Source organism: Mesoplodon mirus (genome assembly GCF_964341445.2).
Source record: "Mesoplodon mirus genome assembly, chromosome: 2".
Taxonomy (NCBI): Eukaryota; Metazoa; Chordata; class Mammalia; order Artiodactyla; family Ziphiidae; genus Mesoplodon; species Mesoplodon mirus.
This window is the reverse complement of record NC_138977.1, coordinates 205,637,114-205,658,084: the sequence shown is the minus strand read 5'-3', so window position 1 is coordinate 205,658,084 and position 20,971 is coordinate 205,637,114. Positions and strand designations below refer to the sequence as shown.

Here is a 20,971-nt window from a genome sequence, read left to right as displayed (position 1 = left end):
CTATAAAATGGGGCTGATTGGGGGGTTTGAATATTAAATGAAATAATATCTGACCGAGCTTGGAAAGACGTCTGGCACGGTCACCACTCAATATTAAAGTCTGCTACTGATATTTATTAATTTTGTAATTATATGCCCCGTACTGGGCCACTCCAGCCCCCACCTTGGGGCCAGCCCCTCTCTTCGCTCTCCGCTCTCCCATTGGTTAAGACCGTCAGCGCTTCCACCAATCCGCTTGGCTCGGGAGGGAGCAGCTGAAAGGACAGAGCCAATGGGCGCAGGCGTTGCGGTCTCCCGGATACGGTGTAAGCAGTGGAGACCGCCAACCCAGCAGCCCGGGGCCTCGGTATAACCGTTGCAGACGCTGGCCTGGGTCCGGCGTTTGCTGCCCCCGGCCCGGCTGAGAGACACACGGCCCATGGCGCAAGGCCGGGAGCGAGATGAAGCCCACAACGTCGCCCTCGGCGCGTCCCTGTCTGTGAGGTGCGGCGTTCGCGGCCCCGCGACTGACTCGTCTAGTGGAAATTCTTCCCTCAGAGCTGCATCCTCTCCCTATCCTCCGCTTCCTCCCATCCCTGTAGACCTGCTTTCACGCAAATTCGACCTCTTTTCCTTCAACCCCCAACGCCTTCCTGCAGACTTCCTTTCTCTGTGACTTCTCTCCATTCCCCTCGTCCCCTTATTCAATGACCACATTTCCAGCTCTTTCCACGCCCCCCCGCGTCCCTCACTATGCTGTGACCCCAACCCTCGCTGGCTTACCCAGTACTGCTCTCCTCCACTCTCCATTTCTGCCTCCTCTTTTTGGCTATTACCTTCAGTGATCCGTTTTGCTTTCATATATATTCCCCACTCCCCACCCCCATCCCAATGACAGCCCTCCTCCCATCCTAGTGGGCTTTGGTGATTTTCCCCGAAGTTAGGGCCATCAGTCCCTTCCTTCTATCTCCTATCCACCGACTCTGGATTTGTTTGCACTTATACTGGCCTTTGAAAAGCATAAAGCGCTGCCCAGGTGTAAGTTGGTATTGCTCTCCTTCCACATTCTGGAGTGTTACCTGCACTATGTTCACAAAGCATCCTCCACCAGTCCTGGCTGTACTCTCCATTCCCATGAAGTTTCTCTCCAAACCAGTGTCTTTCTCTTGCCCTCTCCACTATCTTTAAGCATATCTTTACTATTTAAATAGAGGTAGACTCTCCCCGTCTTCTCAGTCTCTCTCTCCTTGGTCTAGCTTACACTCACCAAACACTCCTTACTTAAAAATATGTGACTTTTGTGTTCTAATCTTTTCATTCATGTTGACTTATTCCTTTTACTTTCTGCATTTACCTCTACATTTGAGATCTAAAATATGGCTACACATGCTCCATCTTTGTAAAGAAGTAATTTCCCTACTGGGCTCACAACCATAAAGCAGGCAGTCCTATTCAAAGTTGTTTTTTTTTAACGTTTATTTTAAAAATCAAGACTAATTTTAAAGGTAAGGACCAGGATGCACCCTGTTTTCAATTAGGACCAAGCTCTTTTCTCTCTCTGTTGTTTTTACTTTTTCTTTTCCAAGTACACAAGACCCCAGAAATCCTTCTGAGATTTTTTCAAGTTTGAACAGAGGTTGTGCTTCACTGGAAAAGCTCTCTGAAGAAGGTCCTTGAGACCTATGGAACTTTAGGTGGCATTTAAGTTTCTGTAGTGCCTGGACTCAAACTGGTCTCACAGCAACCTTGTGTGTTTGGGCAGAAAGGGGGTGAAAAGAGAATAGATATGTTTCAAAATTTTTGATGATCTTTTGTTTACTTTGTTTAAAAAAGAAAGAAAAAGTATTTGAAATGTATTTTATTGATGTTGACGTATCTTTTCCCAAAGATGGGCGCAAGGATTCCCCAGGCAGAATGTTCATTTTGTCAACGACAGCACCATTTGCTACCCTTGTGGGAATTTCGTAATATTTATTAATATTGAAACCAAGAAAAAGACTGTACTCCAGTGTATGAATGGAATTGTGGGTGTCGTGGCAACTAACGTTCCTTATGAGGTTGTGGCTTTTTCTGACCGGCGGCTGAGACCCGTCATCTACATATACAACTTTCCTGGATTAACCAGAAGGACCAAATTAAAAGGTATCTTACAAGACGCTTCCTCTGCCATGACTGAAGGATTTTGTTTTAAGATGTGACCAGATCTAGCTCTTATAAATGAAATTTTTTTTTGAAGGATTGTTTTTTCAGTTTTGGTGGGATTTTTGTTTTGTGTTTTGGTAATACACATTTATAAGGAAGGAATCAGGCTGATCACTTAGAATTTAATTAAGTAGGTTAGAACCTTGCTACGTAATATGTGGTCTGCTTACAATTAGCATTGCGTTACCCGGGATGCTCATTATAAATGCAGAAACTCTGCTGTCATCCAGGACCTACTGAACTGTAATCTGCGTTTTAACCAGGTTCCTTAGGTGATTCATACGCACGTCAAACTTGAGAAGCGCTGGGCTAGAACACTCTGTTAGAGCACTAAATGTTGTTCGTAAATCTTTTTCAGAACAGTATTTTCTTTCCTTATGATTTATGGAAAATCTAACTGAATGGATGTTGTATAACTTCTAAAGCTAAGTCTCTGAGCCTCAATTTCCTTATCCATGAAATGGGGATAATGGTATCTACTGTTAAGGCTGTGGTCATAATAAATGAAATTATGTGTAACATATGTAATTATATAATACATTTCATATATATATATGGAATGTATATATATATAATATATATATGTCATATATACAATGTCAATCAATGTTTCCTACCATTTAAGTTATTACTGACTCATTCATAGATACAGCTGACCCAGGCTGCGCTGTTGCACATATACTAGGGCCTCCATGTAACGATTCCCTCATTTAACATATCTTGGACAGAAAGCTTAGGAAGGCTTGAGGCTGGTCTCAGTTCTATAGCTTATGATCAAAGAAGTGTTTTGATCATGCCAAGGATATTCACTGTAATTTAACATTTTATTTGTGGGGAAATTTGTCTGTGTTCTTAACAGACTAAAACAGCATTTAAAACATAACCCATTCATACATTGGGAACCGTCTACAGGCATATCTTGTTCTGTTGTGCTTTGCTTTATTATGCTTCATAGATACTGCATTTTTTACACATTGAAGGTTTGTGGCAACCCTGCATTGAGCAAGTCTATTGACACCATTTTTACAATAGTATTTGCTCACTTCTTGTCTCTGTGTCACATTTTGGTGATTATTGCAATTTCTCAAACTTTCCCCATTATTATTATATTTGTTATGTGATCAGCGATCTTTGATGTTACTATTGTATTTGTTTTGGGGTGCCACAAACTACACCCAAATAAGATGGCAAACTTAATCTCTAAATTTTGTATATGTTCTGACTGTTCCACCAAACAGCCATTCCCCTGTCTCCCTCTCCTCAGGCCTCCCTATTCCTTGAGACACAACAGTATTGAAATGAGGCCCATTAATAACTCTACAGTAGCCTCTAAGTGTTCAAGTGAAAGGAAGAGTCGCACATATCTTACTTTAAATCAAAAGCTAGAAATAATTAAGCTTAGTGAAGAAGGCATGTCAGAAGCCCAGAAAGACCGGAAGCTAGGCCTCTTGCACCAAATCGTTAGCCAAGTGGTGAATGCAAAGGAAAAGTTCTTGAAGGAAATTCAGAGTGCCACTCCAGTGAACACACACATGATAAGAAAGCAAAACAGTCTCATTGCTGATATGGAGAAAGTTTTAGTGGTCTGGATAGAAGATCAAACAGCCACAATATTCCCTTAAGCCAAAACCTATTCCAGAGCAAGGCCCTAACTCGCTTTAAATCTGTGAAGGCTGAGAGAGGTGAGAAAGCTGCAGAAGAAAAGTTTGAAGCTACCAGAGGTTGGTTCATGAGGTTTGAGGAAAGAAGTCATCTCCATAACATAAAAATGTAAGGTGAAGCAGCAAGTGCTGATGTAGAAGCTACGGCAAGTTATCTAGGGCTTCCCTGGTGGCGCTGTGGTTGAGAGTCTGCCTGCCAATGCAGGACACACGGGTTCGAGCCCTGGTCTGGGAGGATCCCGCATGCTGCGGAGCGGCTGGCCCCGTGAGCCACAATTACTGAGCCTGCGCATCTGGAGCCTGTGCTCCGCAACAGGAGAGGCCACGGTAGTGCGAGGCCCGCGCACTGCGATGAGGAGTGGCCCCCACTTGCCACAACTAGAGAAGGCCCTCGCGCAGAAACGAAGACCCAACACAGCCTTAAATAAATAAATAAAATTAAAAAAAGAAATGTGTCTCTATGTTGCCCCTGGCCTTTAACCTATCTGCAAATTTTCAATCCTGTCTCCATTCCATAAAGGCTGGAGGCCAGATCTAGGCTCATACTCCGCTGAGACCCATTAACTGTAGATTGTCCCATGGGCCAGGCAGCTGCTTGCCTGATATGGGACCCAGCTGAACCTAAAAAAAAAAAAGTTATCTAGAAGATCTAGCTAAGATAATTAATAAAGGTGGCTACACTAAGCAACAGATTTTCAATGTAGATGAAACAGCCTTATATTGGAAGAAGATACCTTCTAGGACTTTTATAGCTAGAGAAGAGAAGTCAATGCCTAGTTTCAAAACTTCAAAAGACAGGCTGACTCTCTTGTTAGGGGCTAATGCAGCTTGTGACTTGAAGTTGAAGTCAATGCCCATTTACTATTCTGAAAATCCTAGGGCCTTTAAGAACTGTGGTAAATCTACTGTGCCTGTACTCTACAAATCCTGGATGACAGCATATCTGTTTACAACATGGCTTACTGAATATTTTAAGCTCACTATTGAGACCTACTGCTTAGAAAAGAAGATTCCTTTCAAAATATTACTGCTTATTGACAGTGCACCTGGTCACCCAAGAGCTCTGGTAGAGATGTACAATGAGATTAATGTTGTTTTCATGGTTTGTTAATGCAACATCCCTTCTGCACCCCATGGATCAAGGAGTAATTTCAACTTTCAGGTCTTATTATTCAAGAAATACATTTTGTAGGACTGCCATAGATACTGACTCTTCTGATGGATCTGGGCAAAGTAAATTGAAAACCTTCTGGAAAGGGTTTACCATTCTAGATGCCATTAAGAACATTTGTGATTCATTGAAAGAGGTTAAAATATCAATATTAACAGGAGTTTGGAAGAAGTTGATTCCAACCCTGATGGATGACTGAGGGGTTCAAGACTTTAGTGGAGGAAGTAATTGCAGATATGGTGGAAATAGCAGGAGAACTAGAATGAGAAGTGGAGCCTGAAGATGTGACTGAATTGCTGCAATCTCATTGTAAAACTTGAAGAGATGAGGAGTTTCTTCTTATGGATGAGCAAAGAAAGTGGCTTCTTGAGTTGGAATCTATTCCTGGTGAAGATGCTATGAGGTTGTTGAAATGACAAGAAAAGGTTTAGAATATTACCTAAACTTAGTTGATAAAGCAGTGGCAGAGTTTGAGAAGATTGACTTTAATTTTGAAAGGAGTTCTACCCTGGATAAAGTGCTATTAAACAGCATTGTGTGCTGCAAAGAAATCGTTCATGAAAGGAAGAGTCAGTTGATGTGGCAAACTTCATTGTCTTCTTTTAATAAATAGCCACAGCCACCCCAGCCTTCAGCAATCACCACCCTTGTCAGGCAGCAGCCATCAACATGGAGGCAAGTCCCTCCACCAGCAAAAAGATTATGACTCACTTAAGGCTGAGATGATGCTTAGCATCTTTTGGTAATACAATATTTCTAAATTAAGGAAATTATTTTTTAGACATAATGATATTGCACACTTAATAGACTACAGTATAGTGTAAATATGACTTTTATATGCACTGGGAAATGAAAAAAAATTGTTACTTTATTGCAATATTTGCTTTATTGTGGTGGTTTGAAACCAAACCCATATCTCCAAAGTATGCCTGTACATGGACCGTAACTACCCTTCATCTTTAAAATTTCCACAGCTTTACAGAAATAGAGACATAGATGTAGAGAACAAACTTATGGATACCAAGGCGGGTGGGGTGGGATGAACTGGAGTTTGGGATTGACATGTATACACTACTATGTATAAAATAGATAACTAATGAGAACCTGCTGTATAGCAAAGGGAGCTCAATGCTCTGTGGTGACCTAAATGGGAATGAAATCTAAAAAAGGGGACATATGTCTACATATAACTGATTCACTTTGCTGTACAGCAGAAACTAACACAACATTGTAAAGCAATTATACTCCAATAAAAATTTTTTTAAATTAAAAATAAAATTAAAAATAGTTTCCCCAGCTTTATTATTTGGCTGTAGCCCTGTACAGCAATTGAAAGTTAATTCAAACCAATAGCCAACATTAATATTGAATAATGAAACTCTAAAGACATTTATAATAAAATTAGGAGTAAGTCATCAAGGATGCCTGTTGTTACCACTAATATTAAAACCAACGTGGAGTTTCTAGCCAACGCAACCAAATATGAAACTGAAAAATTATACCTATGGGAAAGGAGTTAATGCATAATAGTGTACTGGGACTAATAAAATAATGCTTAGTAAGATGCTGGTTTCCAAATAAATATCCATACAATTAGAAGATTTAAACACTTAGGGATACTCCAAAGAAGAAATGTGGCTGACCTTAATGAAGAAAACTACAAAAATCACTGATATAAAATATTTAAACATAGAGAGGCATATTCCTGCATGGAGAGTCCAGTTATTATAAAAATATTTCTGATATCTTCACAGAGTATAATTCATAGGTTTATCCTATGTTTTAGAGAGCCAGGAGTACTTAAATGAAATGAATATTCTTCCAGAACAAAAAGTAGAGAATGGGAATAATTTGAAAGAGCTTGATGCCAAGGCAGAGGGCCCTCTTAGCATTATGGTGCTATAGTCATGTAGAGTGTTGTATTGGTTCAGGGATCACTCCATCAATGGAAGAGTTGAAGGCTAGGGACAGACTCTAGAATGTATACAGCTAAGTATATGATGAAGATGCTCCCCTACACATACACACACAATAGATGATATGGATTATTCAACAATGGTATTAAAACTATCAGAACAAAAGTATCAAGTTAGGTACTCATACTGTACATCGAAACATATATCAAACAAAAATAAGAGTTCATTATAAACAACAAACCCATTGAAAAGTAGAAAAAGCATGGTAGAAAACAAATAATTTGAGGATGGGAAAGAACTTTTCACACGAAGGATAAAATTTTAAATAGACATGTTTTTGATTACATACAAATTTAAATCTTATGAACATCAAAAATACATGAAAAATTAACAGGCAAATAATAACCTGAGGGAAATATTTGGAACAAGGATGACCAAACATTTTCAGAGCATTTATGAAACAATAAGAAAAAAAGACAGATATTCATTAGAACAATGGAACTTGCCCAAACCACAAGACTACCAACGACCAAAAACATAAAAACTCTTCCATCTCAATATTCATTCTAAAAAGTGTCTTTTAAACCAAGATGAAGTTATTCTGCTTATCAAGGTCACAATTTTTTTAAAGTTCATAATTGCTAGGCAGAGTGCAGTGAAATTGATAGCGTTCTTTTTTGTTGAAGGTGGGGGTAAAAATTGATACAAAGACATGAATGTAAAGACAGACATAGGAGAAGGCAAAGCTTGCATCTATGGAACCACACTGAAGAAGAGCAGATAAAGGAGGGGAAACCAGAGGCTCATATGCAAGGAGTCAGAAGCCGACATTTCCCTGTTTTAGCATCCTCGTGATGCACATTTTAAACACGTTGCTAAGACTTTTAATATCACGTTTCATTTCTTCAACTGTAGGTACAAATGAGAATAGACCTTGTATAGTTGTTCCAAGAACTGGAAGATACTAAGCTAAGGGCCAGATATGGCCTAAGAGTCAGAGATATGGAAGTATGCTAGAATTACTCAACTCCCCAGGGTTTTTCAAGTTGTTTGAATAATTTTTCTAATTACCATGTTTCATATATTTATGGAATATTTTATGGTTCTTGGGCCGTTTCAAGCCAAATGGGGACATACATGGTGCAGCATGCTCAGTTTTGCACTGAAGACTAGAGAGAGTGACCTTGTGGTCTTAATTCACTCTAAAATCTTTTAAGCATGTATCTGAACTTAGCTCATAGCTTTCTGTTAATAGTGTTAGAAATCAACCAAGACATCTCTTATTCCAGGAGCCAAATGCTTTTGAATTATGTAAAAATTATTAGATAAGGGAAATTAAACTATAAGACTCTAGTTAATCTGAACATAATGATTAAATCCTTGTAATGGATTTTGTATTTTAGGCAATGTTCTTCTGGACTACACTTTACTTTCATTCAGTTACTGTGGCACCTACCTGGCTAGTTACTCCTCCCTCCCAGAATTTGAACTGGCCCTCTGGTAAGTTGCAGCCTCCTGCAGAATTCCTTTCATTGTCTCACATTTTAATGCTGTCCTTCTGGATTGTATCAAAGGACATATACATGAAAAATCCAGAACAAGGAAAAATGGAAGGAATAAAAGTCCTAATCATAAGGCTTAATATAGTCACTACTTTCAGGCAGAAAATTGGCAGGGCAAAAGCTAAAAGAGATTAATTACCATCTTTCTCTTTTTGTTAACCTGTTATAATATTTCCTTTGTCAGGTACAGAACACATGGATAAGTACATAAAGTTTCATCTTTTCTTAAAACAAATTGTACCTTTGAATTATTTTCATATTTTCCACTAATGTTGAAATTAAGATGATCTCTATTTTAGAGCTCCATTTGAGTAATTGTTTTTAGGGACATTAGAACAATTATATGTTCAGAGAATGGAACATTATATCCCATTTTCCAGCTGTAGAGGAAATACTTGTGAATAAGGCACATGCCTGGTCTTTTCTGGGTCAGTTCATGTGGCCACCTTCAAAGCTGCACTCACTCTTCCATCCATAATATAAACTGCTTCAGGGGGGAATTTATCTTATTAAGGGGAAGTACAGAATGTTCCACGAATGACTGAGGACACTCCTTACATACCAGCATTTCTCAGGAAAAAATGTAATAATCTAGATTCTGAGAACAACATTTAGTTTATGCAGAGTTACTTTTTTAAAAAACAGCTTTACTGAGGTATGACTGGCGTATAATATACTGCTCATACACACACACACACACACACACACACATACACACAACTTGATAACTTTTGACTTACCCATAAAATCATCACCATAATCAGGATAATGAATATATCTATCATCTCCAAAAGTTTCCCTTTGCTCTTCAGACCCTTCCTTACTGGCTCTTGCCACACATTCCTGTACACCATGGTTGCCCTGCCCCTTGCCCCCAGGGAACCACTGATGTGTTTACTCACACTCTGGATTACTTTGCTTTTCTAGAATTGCACATACATTATATACTCTAATTTTTGGTCTGGCTTTTTCCATGCAGCACAGTTATTTTGAAATTCTCTCATGTACTGTGTGTTTCAATAGTTCATTCCTTTCTATTCCTTGGTATGGATGTACCACAGTTTGTTTACCCACTCACCTGTTGATGGTTGTATTTGTTTGCTAGGGCTGCCATTAACAAAGTACCACCAACTGAGTGGCTCAAACATAGAAGTTTATTGTCTCACAGTTCCAGAGGCCAGAAGTCTGAGATCAAGGTGTCAGCAGGGTTGGCTCCTGCTGAGGACTGTGAGGGACAATCTGTTCCGGATTGTGAATAACTGTCTTCGTGTTCACATGGTGTTCTCCTTGTATGTGTATCTGTCTCTTCATTTCCCCTTTTTGTAAGGATACTAGTCATATTGGAGTAGGGCCACCCTAAGTGGCTTCATTTAATTCAGTAAAGACCCTCCTTCCAAATAAGGTCACATTCTGAGATACTGAGGGTGAGGACATCAACCCTTGAATTGTTGGGGACACAATTCAACCATAGCAATACTTAAAGGATGAGTAGGAATCAGCTTTGTGAAGAGGAAAAGGAAGAGGATTCTAAGCAGAGGAAAGGCATGTGCAAAGTCCATGAGGTCAGAAACTATGGCGAGTTTGCAGATTTAATTAAGAGATCATAATGATGAGAACAAGAGATCAGCCACGAGAGGCAAGCTCAGAGGGACAGTCTGAGGCCAGCTCATGAGCAGCCTTGTAAATATGTGACCATGTAGTTCACCATCCAAATCAGGACACATGTGAGAGTGAAAGGGGTATGTTACCAATAATTAACACAGAAGGATACTCACCCTATGTATAAGTCATGCTAGTAGGCACATCCTTTATCCCAGAGACATTAGGAGACTATTAAGGATTTTAACCAGGGATGTGACATGATTAGATCTGCATGTAAGGACACTCCTTGTAGTCACATCATGGAAGGATATTGGAGGGAAGTAAGCCGTGAACATCAATTAGGAGGCTGTGGTGGTCCAGATGAGAGATGGTTGTGGCACGGACTGGAGTGGTGAGTATAGGAACAGAGAAATGTGGAGATGTTTAGGAGGCAGCACCATGAGGCTTGGTGACCGACTGAATGTTGGGCGTGGTGCTGAGGGAGAGGGACAGCTGAGGGTTTTACCCAGAGTTGTGACTTGGGAAACTTGAGGATGTTACGGTGCTTGTTGTGGTGCCGAAAGATACAGAGAGCATGGGTGGAGGGAGGTTGGACGAGGCAATGGGGAAGATGAGTTGGGACAGCTGAGTGTGCCTGAGATGAAGAAATGGGGATGTCTAGTTGGCAGTTGATATATCAGTTAGGATTTAGGTTCAGTTGCTGTCATAGAAACCCAAATCACCCTAAAGAGGCGGCTTAAACAAGACTGAGGTTTCTTTCCCTCCCATGCAGCAGTCCAGGTATGAGCAGCCCATGGCTGGTCTCGTGGCTCCCCAGTGTCTGGGACCTGTCCACCCTATTTTGTTGTTCTCCTACTCCTAGCGTGTTGCCCTCACCTCTAGTCTGAAGTGGGGCACCAGCCATGTATTCTGGGGAGCCATGTGGAAAGGAAAAGCATAAGGGGAAGGGCACAAACATTTGTTGGGATGCCTAGCCTGGGAGCTGCACACACCACTGCCACTTAGATCCCACTGGCCAGCTTAGTCACACGTCAAATCAAGCTACAAGGGAAGTTGGGAAATATGGTCCTCACTGTGGGTGATGTGTGCCTGGCTAAAAGCCAGGGGTTCTGTTACTCAGAGGAGGAAATGGAGAACAGATGTTGAGAGACACAATTTGTCACTGTCCTAGATAGCCAGACCCAGAGCCCAGGAGAGAGGGCTGGAGATTGACATTTGGGTGTTGTTAAATGAGATTCGTAATCAAAGTGCGAAAAGTGGATTAGAGCACCTACAGAGGAACCTCGAGACAGAACCTAGAGGAAGACCAATAAAAGAGATTGAAAGAGGCCAGAGAGATCTCCCAGGACACTCAGAAGGAGCAGTCATGGAGCAAGGAGGGACAGAGGCATGGAGGTTCCAGAATATGCCTCAGCCTGGATTCCAGAGAAAGCAGAGCCTGAGGCAGAAGCTCACCAGCGACTTCTTCAGGAGGGAGTAAAGTTCCAGGTGGGAGGCAAGCTGGAAAAGGGGGCAGGGAAGGGGCAGGAGCCAATGTGAATGCGCATTGCTTTACTGGGCACCACTTGGCTGCTCTGTCCCGCAGGTGGTCTTCTGAGAGGCTGTATTGGACTCCTGTGAACATGGACAGTCCCTGGGCTATGACACAGGGGGCTGGGGAAGGGAGAGGAAGATATGGGAACTTACCCACCTACTCCCGTTACCCTATCGATCAAAGTTTCCCTGCCCAGGATGTTAACTCTGCCACGCTTTCAGATTTATTGCAACTTGGGATGGCCCTGTGTGTGTGGAGCGGGCATGAGGTGTGCCCGTGAAGTTAGTTGAAGCCTACACTGCTGGACAGCCACCGAGTCAGCTAGGCAGAACAGGTGGTTCAGGTCCCAGAAACTGTGAGGCCGACAGGTATGGGGTGTCCCATAAGAGCTGTGTGACAGAGAGTCCAAGAGTCATCCCAGAAGGTAGTTGTGGTGAGAGCGGAGTCCAATCCTGCAGAAGTGAAGTTAGACAAGGACCGAGAAGTGCCTGCTGGGTTTGAGATGAAGGTGGATGTCAGTGGATCTTGGAGACACACAGCTTTGTCGATGGAATGGTGGTGACGGGATGCAGATTTCCTGGAATGAGGAGAGAGTGGGCGTGAGAAAGAGGAGGTGGTGAGTTTAGAACAACTCGCTCGGGAAGTCTGGCTCGAAGGGCAGGAGAGAGACGTGGAAGGGTGAGACTGAGGGAGGGCTTTTTTTTTTTTTTAAGATAGTACAGATGAGCGCTTAATTTAAGTGCTGACAGGGAGGAGTCAGGAGAGAGGGAGAGTCTGAAGATGCAGAAGAGAAGGAACAATGGATAAACTAACGTTCCTAAGAAGTCAGGACCTGTAGGGTCCAGAGCACAGGTGGTGAAATTGGCCTTAGGCAGGAGGAAGGCTATGCCTTCATTGTAACAGAAGAGGAGAGGGAAAGAATGATACAGATCCTGGCAGGTCACTACACTCGCTAGCAGAAATTTGGAGGAATTCTCAGCTGATGGCCTCTGTTTTCTTTGTGGAAATCAAAGCCATTTACTGAGAGTAAGAAGGAGGTGGAGGAGTTTGAGGCTTCAGGAAAATGGAGAGTATCAGAAAACCAGCACTTTAGAGAACAGGAGAGAAAACCAACCAGAGAAACATAGCAGGACTGGAGGTGGTATAGTGGGTCCCCGGGGTGGTAACCACGAATTTATAATGTCACTGACACACATAGTCCTGTGATCTTTCTTCTTTTCTCTCAACTGCCCAGGCTTTCAGTCGTATCCATCCAGGGTTGATGGGTTTTCCCAGGCATCTGAGGCAGAAAGTCAAAAAATCCAGGGAGCCAGTGGTACCAACAAGAGAATGGTTGATATTGATGGATGGGACCTTTGTGACGGGGACGGAAAGAGGTGGAAGCAGGAGGGAGCTGATAGACAAGGCGAGCTCCACGCCTATTAGTTCCAATTCGCAAACCACAACCCTGAATGGAGTTCTGGCTCCATTCAGGAGCCAGACAGCTCACACTAATTTTTTTTCTGTATATGTCATCTAGCAAAGGAACTTGCTCATGATAGGCATTCAAGATATTCCCTCAAATAGGTAAATGATTTAGTCTGTTTTAAGGCACTAGTACTGTGACTTTAAAAGCTCAGTAAATGATCTGCTGGCATCAGTGTGTACAGCACGTCTCGATCTATGAGGGGTACTCATGTGTACTAAGAGATTTAGGTACCTACACTTACTTTTCAGCAAATGCGATGATATATTCCATTTTCTAGATTTGAACGGGTCAAATCCAAATTTGATAAGGAGGTAAAACAGCCTTAGTAGCATATTGAAGAGTGATATTTTAAAATAGTTATTTTGCTCTCCTAGGAGGGCACACTATAATGATAAGCATAATTATTTATACATTTGATATTAAGATCATAGATTAATAAATTATATCATAAATTCTGAATTTATGTAAATTGTTTTCAAATAATTAGATAGATGTTCTCAACATATGAAGTTCAAACGAATTATTTTTCACCAAACTCAATTTTCCTCTCAGGAACTGGGAATCGGGTGTCATTTTGTGCAAGAAATCACAACCCGGTATAGATGTGAGCCAGATGACTTTTAACCCCATGAACTGGCACCAGCTGTGCTTGTCAAGTCCAAGTGCAGTGACTGTGTGGACAATCGAAAGAAGTAGCCAGGAGCATTATCTCAAAGCAAAGTAAGAGACTTCATTACAACACAACAAGGTGGGGATTTTTGTTTGCGTTCATGTAACGTGATTGGATCAGTTTGGTGAATTAAGTGGCTTTATACGTGCAACCTTTTTTGTTTGTTTGTTTTTTAAATACTTTTAAATTAAGTTTTATTGGAGTATAGTTGATTTACAATGTTGCCTTAGTTTCTGCTGTACAGCAAAGTGAATCAGTTATACATATACATATGTCCGCTCTTTTTTAGATTCTATTCCCATATAGGTTATTACAGAGTATTGAGTAGAGTTCCCTGAGCTATACAGTAGGTTCTTCTTTTTCCCTTCCTTATTTACTTATTTATTTATTTAAAGCAGGTTATTAGTTATCTGTTTTATACATATTAGTGTATATATGTCAATCCCAATCTCCCAATTCATCCCACCACCATCACCCCAACCCCCCTGCTTTCCCCCTTTGGTGTCCATACGTTTGTTCTCTGCATCTGTGTCTTTATTTCTGCCTTGCAAATGGGTTCATCTGTATATACGTGCATCTTAACTTAAAACGTTCTTTCTACATATATCAGTATAATTTCCTTGGAGTGGTTGTTTGCATTTCGAAAGGATTCTCTGTGCTTTGATTTCCCACTGAGTTTCTTTTAAATATCAAGCTTTTCCCACATGGTTTAATTTTCCAAAATTGTATTTGCTCTTACTATTTCAAAACATGCCTATTGTGTGTGTATATATATATATATATATATATATATATATATATATATATATTTTTTTTTTAAGGTCATGTTATCACTTTTTGCTCCTATTACTTTGATGCCCAATTGAAATCTCAAAACTAAGAAATTTTTAGATATGGGAAGTGTGTAGATTATACCTTCAGCCACATTATCTGTAAACAAAAGGGTAGTTGCATGTAGTGAAGTCATGGAATTGCCTGTTTAAATAGAACTGGGTCAAAGAGAAGTTCTATGACCAATGTCCTGGTGATAGCTGATAATAATGGTAACTTTGTTGAAAAGAATTCAAAGACTCAAGGTGCCCCTGAGCTGACCATTCTCATCATACTCCCCAAAGTCAAAGACTAAGGAAACGTTGGACATACACATCCTTGAAATTGCAGTTTTTGAAAAACTGCCTTCTTAAAGAGAAATGTAAAGCTAGTAAATGAAGTTTTCGAATGGAAAACCCTAAGAGAGGCACTTCGTTCTCCTCAGTATTCTTTATGTCTCAATTTCATCTTTACAAGAACCCATTGAATAGCCAAATCTGTCTCAAGGCAGAGTTGACAACACTGTCCCTTTTTATAAAGTGGGTAATGTTTCTATCAGATCCTTGCCACAGCAGGCAAGTAATTTATCACATCCTTCTCTCCTTTTGCTTCCCTTGAATATGCTTCTTTAGTTCTGAATGTTGAGTTGTGATTTCTCTATAGGCAAATAAAGTGGGAGGCAAAGTGAGTGGATTGTCCTGGATCAGGAAACAAGCAGGATTTGAAAATACTTAGTTAAGTCTTGCATTTGAGTAGTGAGTACTGTTTTTGCGTGATCATTTTTCAAAATTATTCATCATTCATAAAACATAACCAAAAACATTTTGAGTTTAACACATAAAGCCATGAATTCTCTAAACTCACTTTATAGCCATGTTGTGATTTAAAAGTAAATATTTGGCAAATCTGAAAATAAATTCTTGATACTAGAGGTTGTAAAGGTAGCTGAATACAACCTACATTTATGGGTTTTTTGGTCCATGTGTGTTGCCAATATTTAAAATTTGAGAAATTTCTCGTAAATATACAGATTATGATTTTCTCTTGAAATTTTGGAACCAAAGTTCTCACAAGTCAGCAAACCCTCTTGGTTGGAACTAAGTGGTGCCTGCCAGCTTTAGGGGGTGTGTATAGAGAACAAAACTCAGATTTTCTTTTTCTATGTAGGGAAGAGCCTAGTTCTTCCCTACTGTGTTTTTCTTCCCCATGAGTCTCCTTTACTATTCACAGTGAACACTTCAATTCTGACATTTGTGGAGGAGGTTTTTCCCGGCACCAAGCAAGTCTCCTTGATACCAGCTGGGTGTCTTACCATTCAACTCAGTTCTGACGCTATCTACCCAGAGACAGAATCAGATTCCACAGGCTAAGGGTTCAGTCCTACAAGACTGTCCTCCCCTTTCCACTTCAGATGCAAGCTGCAGCCCAGGTTGTTACCTGTACTTCTGACTAAGTGGCTATAGTTAGAGGTTTCAATGACCCCCTCCTTGGGTTCCATTAATTTGCAAGAGCAGCTCACAGAACTCAGGGCAACACTTACTTACATTTACTAGTTTATTAAAGGATATGATAAAGGAGACAAATGAGCAGCTAAATGATGAGACACATAGGGCGAGGTCTTGGAGGGTCTTGAATGAAGGGATTTCTGTCCCATGGAGTTGGGCTGCATCACCCTCCCAAGTGTATGTGTTCACCAACCCGGAAGCTCTCCAGACTCCCCACCACTGTGATTTTATGGAGGCTTCCTCGTGTCACATGATCAATTATTTGCGGCATTTCCAGCTCCTCTGCTGTCTCTGGAGGATGGGAGTTGGGGCTGAAACTTCCAAGCTTCTAGTCACGGCTTTGTCTTTCTGGTGACCAGCACCCATTCCGGAGCCACCCAGGAGCCCACCTAGAATCGCCTCAGTAGCACAGAAGATGCTCCCGATGCTCTTATCACTTGGGACTTACAAGGGTTTCAGGAACTCTGTGCCAGGAAACTAGAAAGAGACCTATATGCATATTTTCCACTGTCTCACAGGAGGGAAAACACTTTCCCATCTGCCACAGTCCTACCTGGCTACACATCACCTGCCTAACCCTTGGCAGTGTTCAAATTTACAATTCCTGCTTTACATATTAACTTTAAAATTTTTTGAAAAATCCCTATATACTTAATTTATGACTGTGTATTACTTGTACTTTTATGATATATATATATTTTTTATTATTTTTTATCTTTATTTTTTTTGTGGTACGTGGGCCTCTCACTGTTGTGGCCTCTCCTGTTGCGGAGCACAGGCTCCGGACACGCAGGCTCAGCGGCCATGGCTCACGGGCCCAGCCGCTCCGCGGCATGTGTGATCTTCCCGGACTGAGGCACGAACCCGTGTCCCCTGCATCGGCAGGCGAACTCTCAACCACTGCGCCACCAGGGAAGCCCTATGATATATATATTTAAATCTAGTATTTGGTTTCATCTGGTTTTTGCTAGGTTTTTTTAATGAGTTGTAACACCTCCCATTTTGCTTACCACTGATATGCAGCAGTTCCATCAATGACTTGTTCCTGTTAATCTGATTATTCTGATGTCTCTTTTATCCACAGGTCAGTAAAGCTGCCTATGGAAGATGGGTCATTTTGTAATGAAACAGATGTAGTTTTTCCCCAATCATTGCCCAAAGATCCTATCTATGGACCTGTGCTCCCCGTGTCAGCCATTGCCGGACTAGTGGGTGAAGAGGCAGAAACTTTCAGGGTAATGACCTGGCCCCGCTCCGTGTTTGCCTATTTGCATTTATGACCATCCCGTGAGACATGCAGGATAGAGAGGCTCTTCCTGGTTTTTATTTCAGACTAGCCCTGGAGGCCACGAGAGATGAAGGCTCTGGAGTTTTGAGGTTGGGTGACTAGGAAGAGGATGGTCTTGCTAACTGAAACAGGGGGCCCAGATGTGATTTCAGTTTTGGACATACTGACTTTGCAGTGCTGGGCAGCATCCAGGTGGAGATGCCACGTGGAAGCGGGCAACTTGGACCTAGTGTCAGGGAGGAGAAGGCAGGGCTGGAGACACAGTGTGTGGTCAGAGTCATTCCCCCAGAGAGGATAGTGGGAGCGTGGCGGGGGGCAGGGGATAGGGGGTGAGGAAAAGGAGAGAGAGGGTGTCAGGGAGGAGAGCCGGAGAGGAAGGAGTCAGCCAAGAGACAGGAGGAAGAAGAGGAGCCTGAGGAGGAACAGTCACAGAAGCAGGAGCAAATCCAGGAGAAAATGAGGCCATGGAGAACGGTGGAAGAAGGCTTCATAAGGGAGTTTGCCAACAGTTACTCCGTTTTTTTCATTCAACAGATACTTATCAGGCTCCTTGTAGGTAGCAGGCACTGTTTCAGGCAACAGGGTCGTATGGCGACCAACCAGGCATAACCCTGCTTCTTGGAGCTTCCGTTCTACCAGGGAGACAAACAACCAGGCAGAACCACCAACACCAGAAGTAAAGAGATACAGCACATCGTTGCGAAATGCGACAGTTATTACAACAGGATAAATGAGAGGTGGGCGTGGAGGTGAGGGAGAGATTAACATGCTGCTCAAGGAAGGCCTCTGGGGAGGTGACTGAAGGACAAGGAGGCGCTCCTCCTACGATAAGCAGGGTAAAGAGTGTTCAGGCAGAGGGGACTGCGCCTGCAAGGGCCCTGGGGGAAGAAAAGAACTCAGTATGTTTGAGGAGCTGAGAAAAGAGCCCTGTGGCTGGAGCAGAGTAGGTGAGGGGGAATGAGGTGCAGTGATGGCCAAGAGCGAGGCAGGGAGCAGAGAGTGACACATGCAGGGCCTTTGGGATGAAGGTAAGCAGCTGGATTCTGCGGAGCCCCTGGAACCTGCGTTATGTGAATGCTTGTGTGAAAGCTCCAAGCCCAGGAGAACCGAAGTAGAGTTTCCCCAATGTTTCTGAACACTGCAGAGAATTAGGCTATAGATGTTTAAAATAGTTGCATGTGATAATTAGTTTATCAAAAAATCTCTGGCCAGCAAGGGAAAAGGTTGTATGCTCTTAGTATTTCCTCTAAAGGATGACAATTACTCACTTTTTTTAAATTACAGAAAATAATTCCTTTTAATAGTACTGGTCTTAACGCTTGGAAATGCAACCACGCTCAGCCACAGTGGGGCAGCAAAGTAAAACCAAACACATCAGCCATCAAGGTTTACAACTTGAAACAATGTTTCTATGCTTAGTTTTTGATGCCAAAGAACCCACGTTTTCAACCATCTCAGATTTGTGTGTGTGTGTGTGTGTATGTGTGTGTATGTGCAACAGATTTCTGTGGGAGCCCCCATCGTTCACCCTTTGTGCCAACTTGATGGTTCCTACATAAAACATTTAAAATTCAAGCAATTGTTCTTGTTATTTGAAAAATGCTGTGAAATGCCACCTTTAAATAATTAAATGTGGAGTTACCATTTTTTTTAAATGCTCATAATAAACAGACATCTTTATTTCCTAGGACTTTTGTAACTCAGTGCATTTTGACCTTTTTCTGAAACAGAAATTTAATATTCAAGTATGACATCTCTAAATCATACAGGGAATATTATTAAAGCCATTTACTTTACATTTAAATTAGAAATCAACTTTCCCAGTATTTACTTCTTTCATCTTATAGACAAATAAGGTGAGAAAAATTGCTAAAACATTGAGTAATGTCTATACAATGAGTGAAAGCATAACTAAACTTAGATCTCAAATGTTTTGATTCTGTTTCTTCCTGTGAATGAAATTTCTTGTGACCCAGTACCAATGGCAAAGAAACCAGTAATGACTTGACCTATTTAAGGGTCTTAAAAATTGACAAATGTGGATTTTTATAAAATTACAAATGTTAAATACTCCCCTTATTTCTCTTATAGCTAACACTAGAAAGACACATTAAATGGGACTTTAAATAGGCCCGCATCACGTTACACAACTTATTTGGGGCATTAGAAATGGTATCCAGTAGTAGCATGGGGGAAATCAAAGGCAGGTGTTATCTGGGCAGAAATTGGATCCAAGATAGTGAATTTAATCTCAAGGGTCCAGTTTTCTTTTTCCATCTACTTTTTTTTTTTTAAGCAGAAGTTGCTAAATAGAAATTCCTTTTAAAACTCAAGTATTCTGACACATATTCAGATGCTTACAATTTCTAAAGCAATATTAAGTTGGGCTTGAGTTTTTTATATTTGGTCCTCAAGTGATCAAAATGTTTGATTTCAGAGGACTAAACAAGGAGGTGGTGTTACCAACAAATAGTTTTAAACACTATTGGCACCTTTTCTTTTAAAATTCTCAGTTTCCAGCATTGAAAATTATTGTTTCTGCTTGCACCCCATAATATTACATTCATTTTTAAATGGCCCAGAACATATTTACTGATGAAAGAAAGTAATAGGAAGACAAGCCCAGGTTTATCTTAAAGTAAGAAAAGCCACACACAATACTAGTTTAATATACCAAGGCAAGAAAATTCCAAGTTTTAATTCTCACCTTCTATGGCATACATACAGATTCACTGGTATTGTGAGAACCAGATATGTGTGGTTTTTTAAAGATTTTTGAGCCCATTGCCATACGAGGTAAGAGTCTGTCTTTTTGTGATTTATAGTCTAAGGTCATCAAGACAACCCAGGCAACTTTTAAATAATGATGATTAAATAATGGTAGTCAGTGAGTAACTCTTTTCCCTCTGAGTCAAATCTCAGTTTAGACACCACAAAAATGTCATTACTCAGCAACAGTTTAATCCTTTTGAGTGGTTTTGTCCCCTTTCTTTTCCTGCCCACTGGGTGGTGAAATTGTTACTCAAGTATTTATTTTCTAACAATCCAAGGCTATGAGGGCATGAAATAGGCCAATCATACAATTAAAGACAATGTATCCCTTAAAAAATTATCATGTGGAGTGCTTCTATGTATGATTTCTGCCTTAGTCATATTTCCAGGTCCATCCCAAATGATAATTCTCTCTCTGTCCACTTCCTTCACTCTACCAAGAAGAGCAAATTGCTTTCTCATAGATTCTCTTGTAATAGTTAAACACTCTTCTACTATAGCCTACTATGTTTTCTGATTCTGATGTTTGTTGATACTACTTCTTCCCTCGATAGGTGATTATCCTATTGAGAAGAGGGTTCTCTTAGCAGTTGGCACAATACCTGCTATATAATCAACACCCAATAAATGTTTGTGGAAATATCAATTATGCAACAAATTTATATCAGTTGGGAATCCAGCAGAATAATTACTTTGGCAGTGCTACACCTGCTTTACCTTGAATCTGTAAACCTTTCCTAAATTAAAGAGCAGTATATATTATTCAGATAACTGAGTATTTAGTACAACTTGGTGGCTTGCATTATCGAAGAGTTTTGAATGAAAAAATGG

General features: G+C 41.0%; 1 protein-coding gene across 3 annotated transcripts in view; it reads left to right on the top strand.

The window, feature by feature from the left end:
- Positions 1 to 217: 217 nt before the first annotated feature.
- CFAP43 (cilia and flagella associated protein 43) overlaps positions 218 to 20,971 on the top strand; it is a 104,501-nt gene continuing 83,747 nt past the window's right edge. For 2 of the 3 annotated variants that reach the window (XM_082631708.1, XM_082631707.1), the window contains exons 1-5: positions 218 to 483; positions 1,868 to 2,121; positions 8,333 to 8,429; positions 13,648 to 13,815; positions 17,165 to 17,315. In XM_082631708.1, coding sequence (XP_082487834.1) covers positions 419 to 483; positions 1,868 to 2,121; positions 8,333 to 8,429; positions 13,648 to 13,815; positions 17,165 to 17,315 — 735 coding nt within the window. In that variant the 5' untranslated portion in view covers positions 218 to 418. The remainder of the gene's footprint in view (positions 484 to 1,867; positions 2,122 to 8,332; positions 8,430 to 13,647; positions 13,816 to 17,164; positions 17,316 to 20,971) is intronic. The other variant, XM_082631709.1, reaches the window with a different exon arrangement.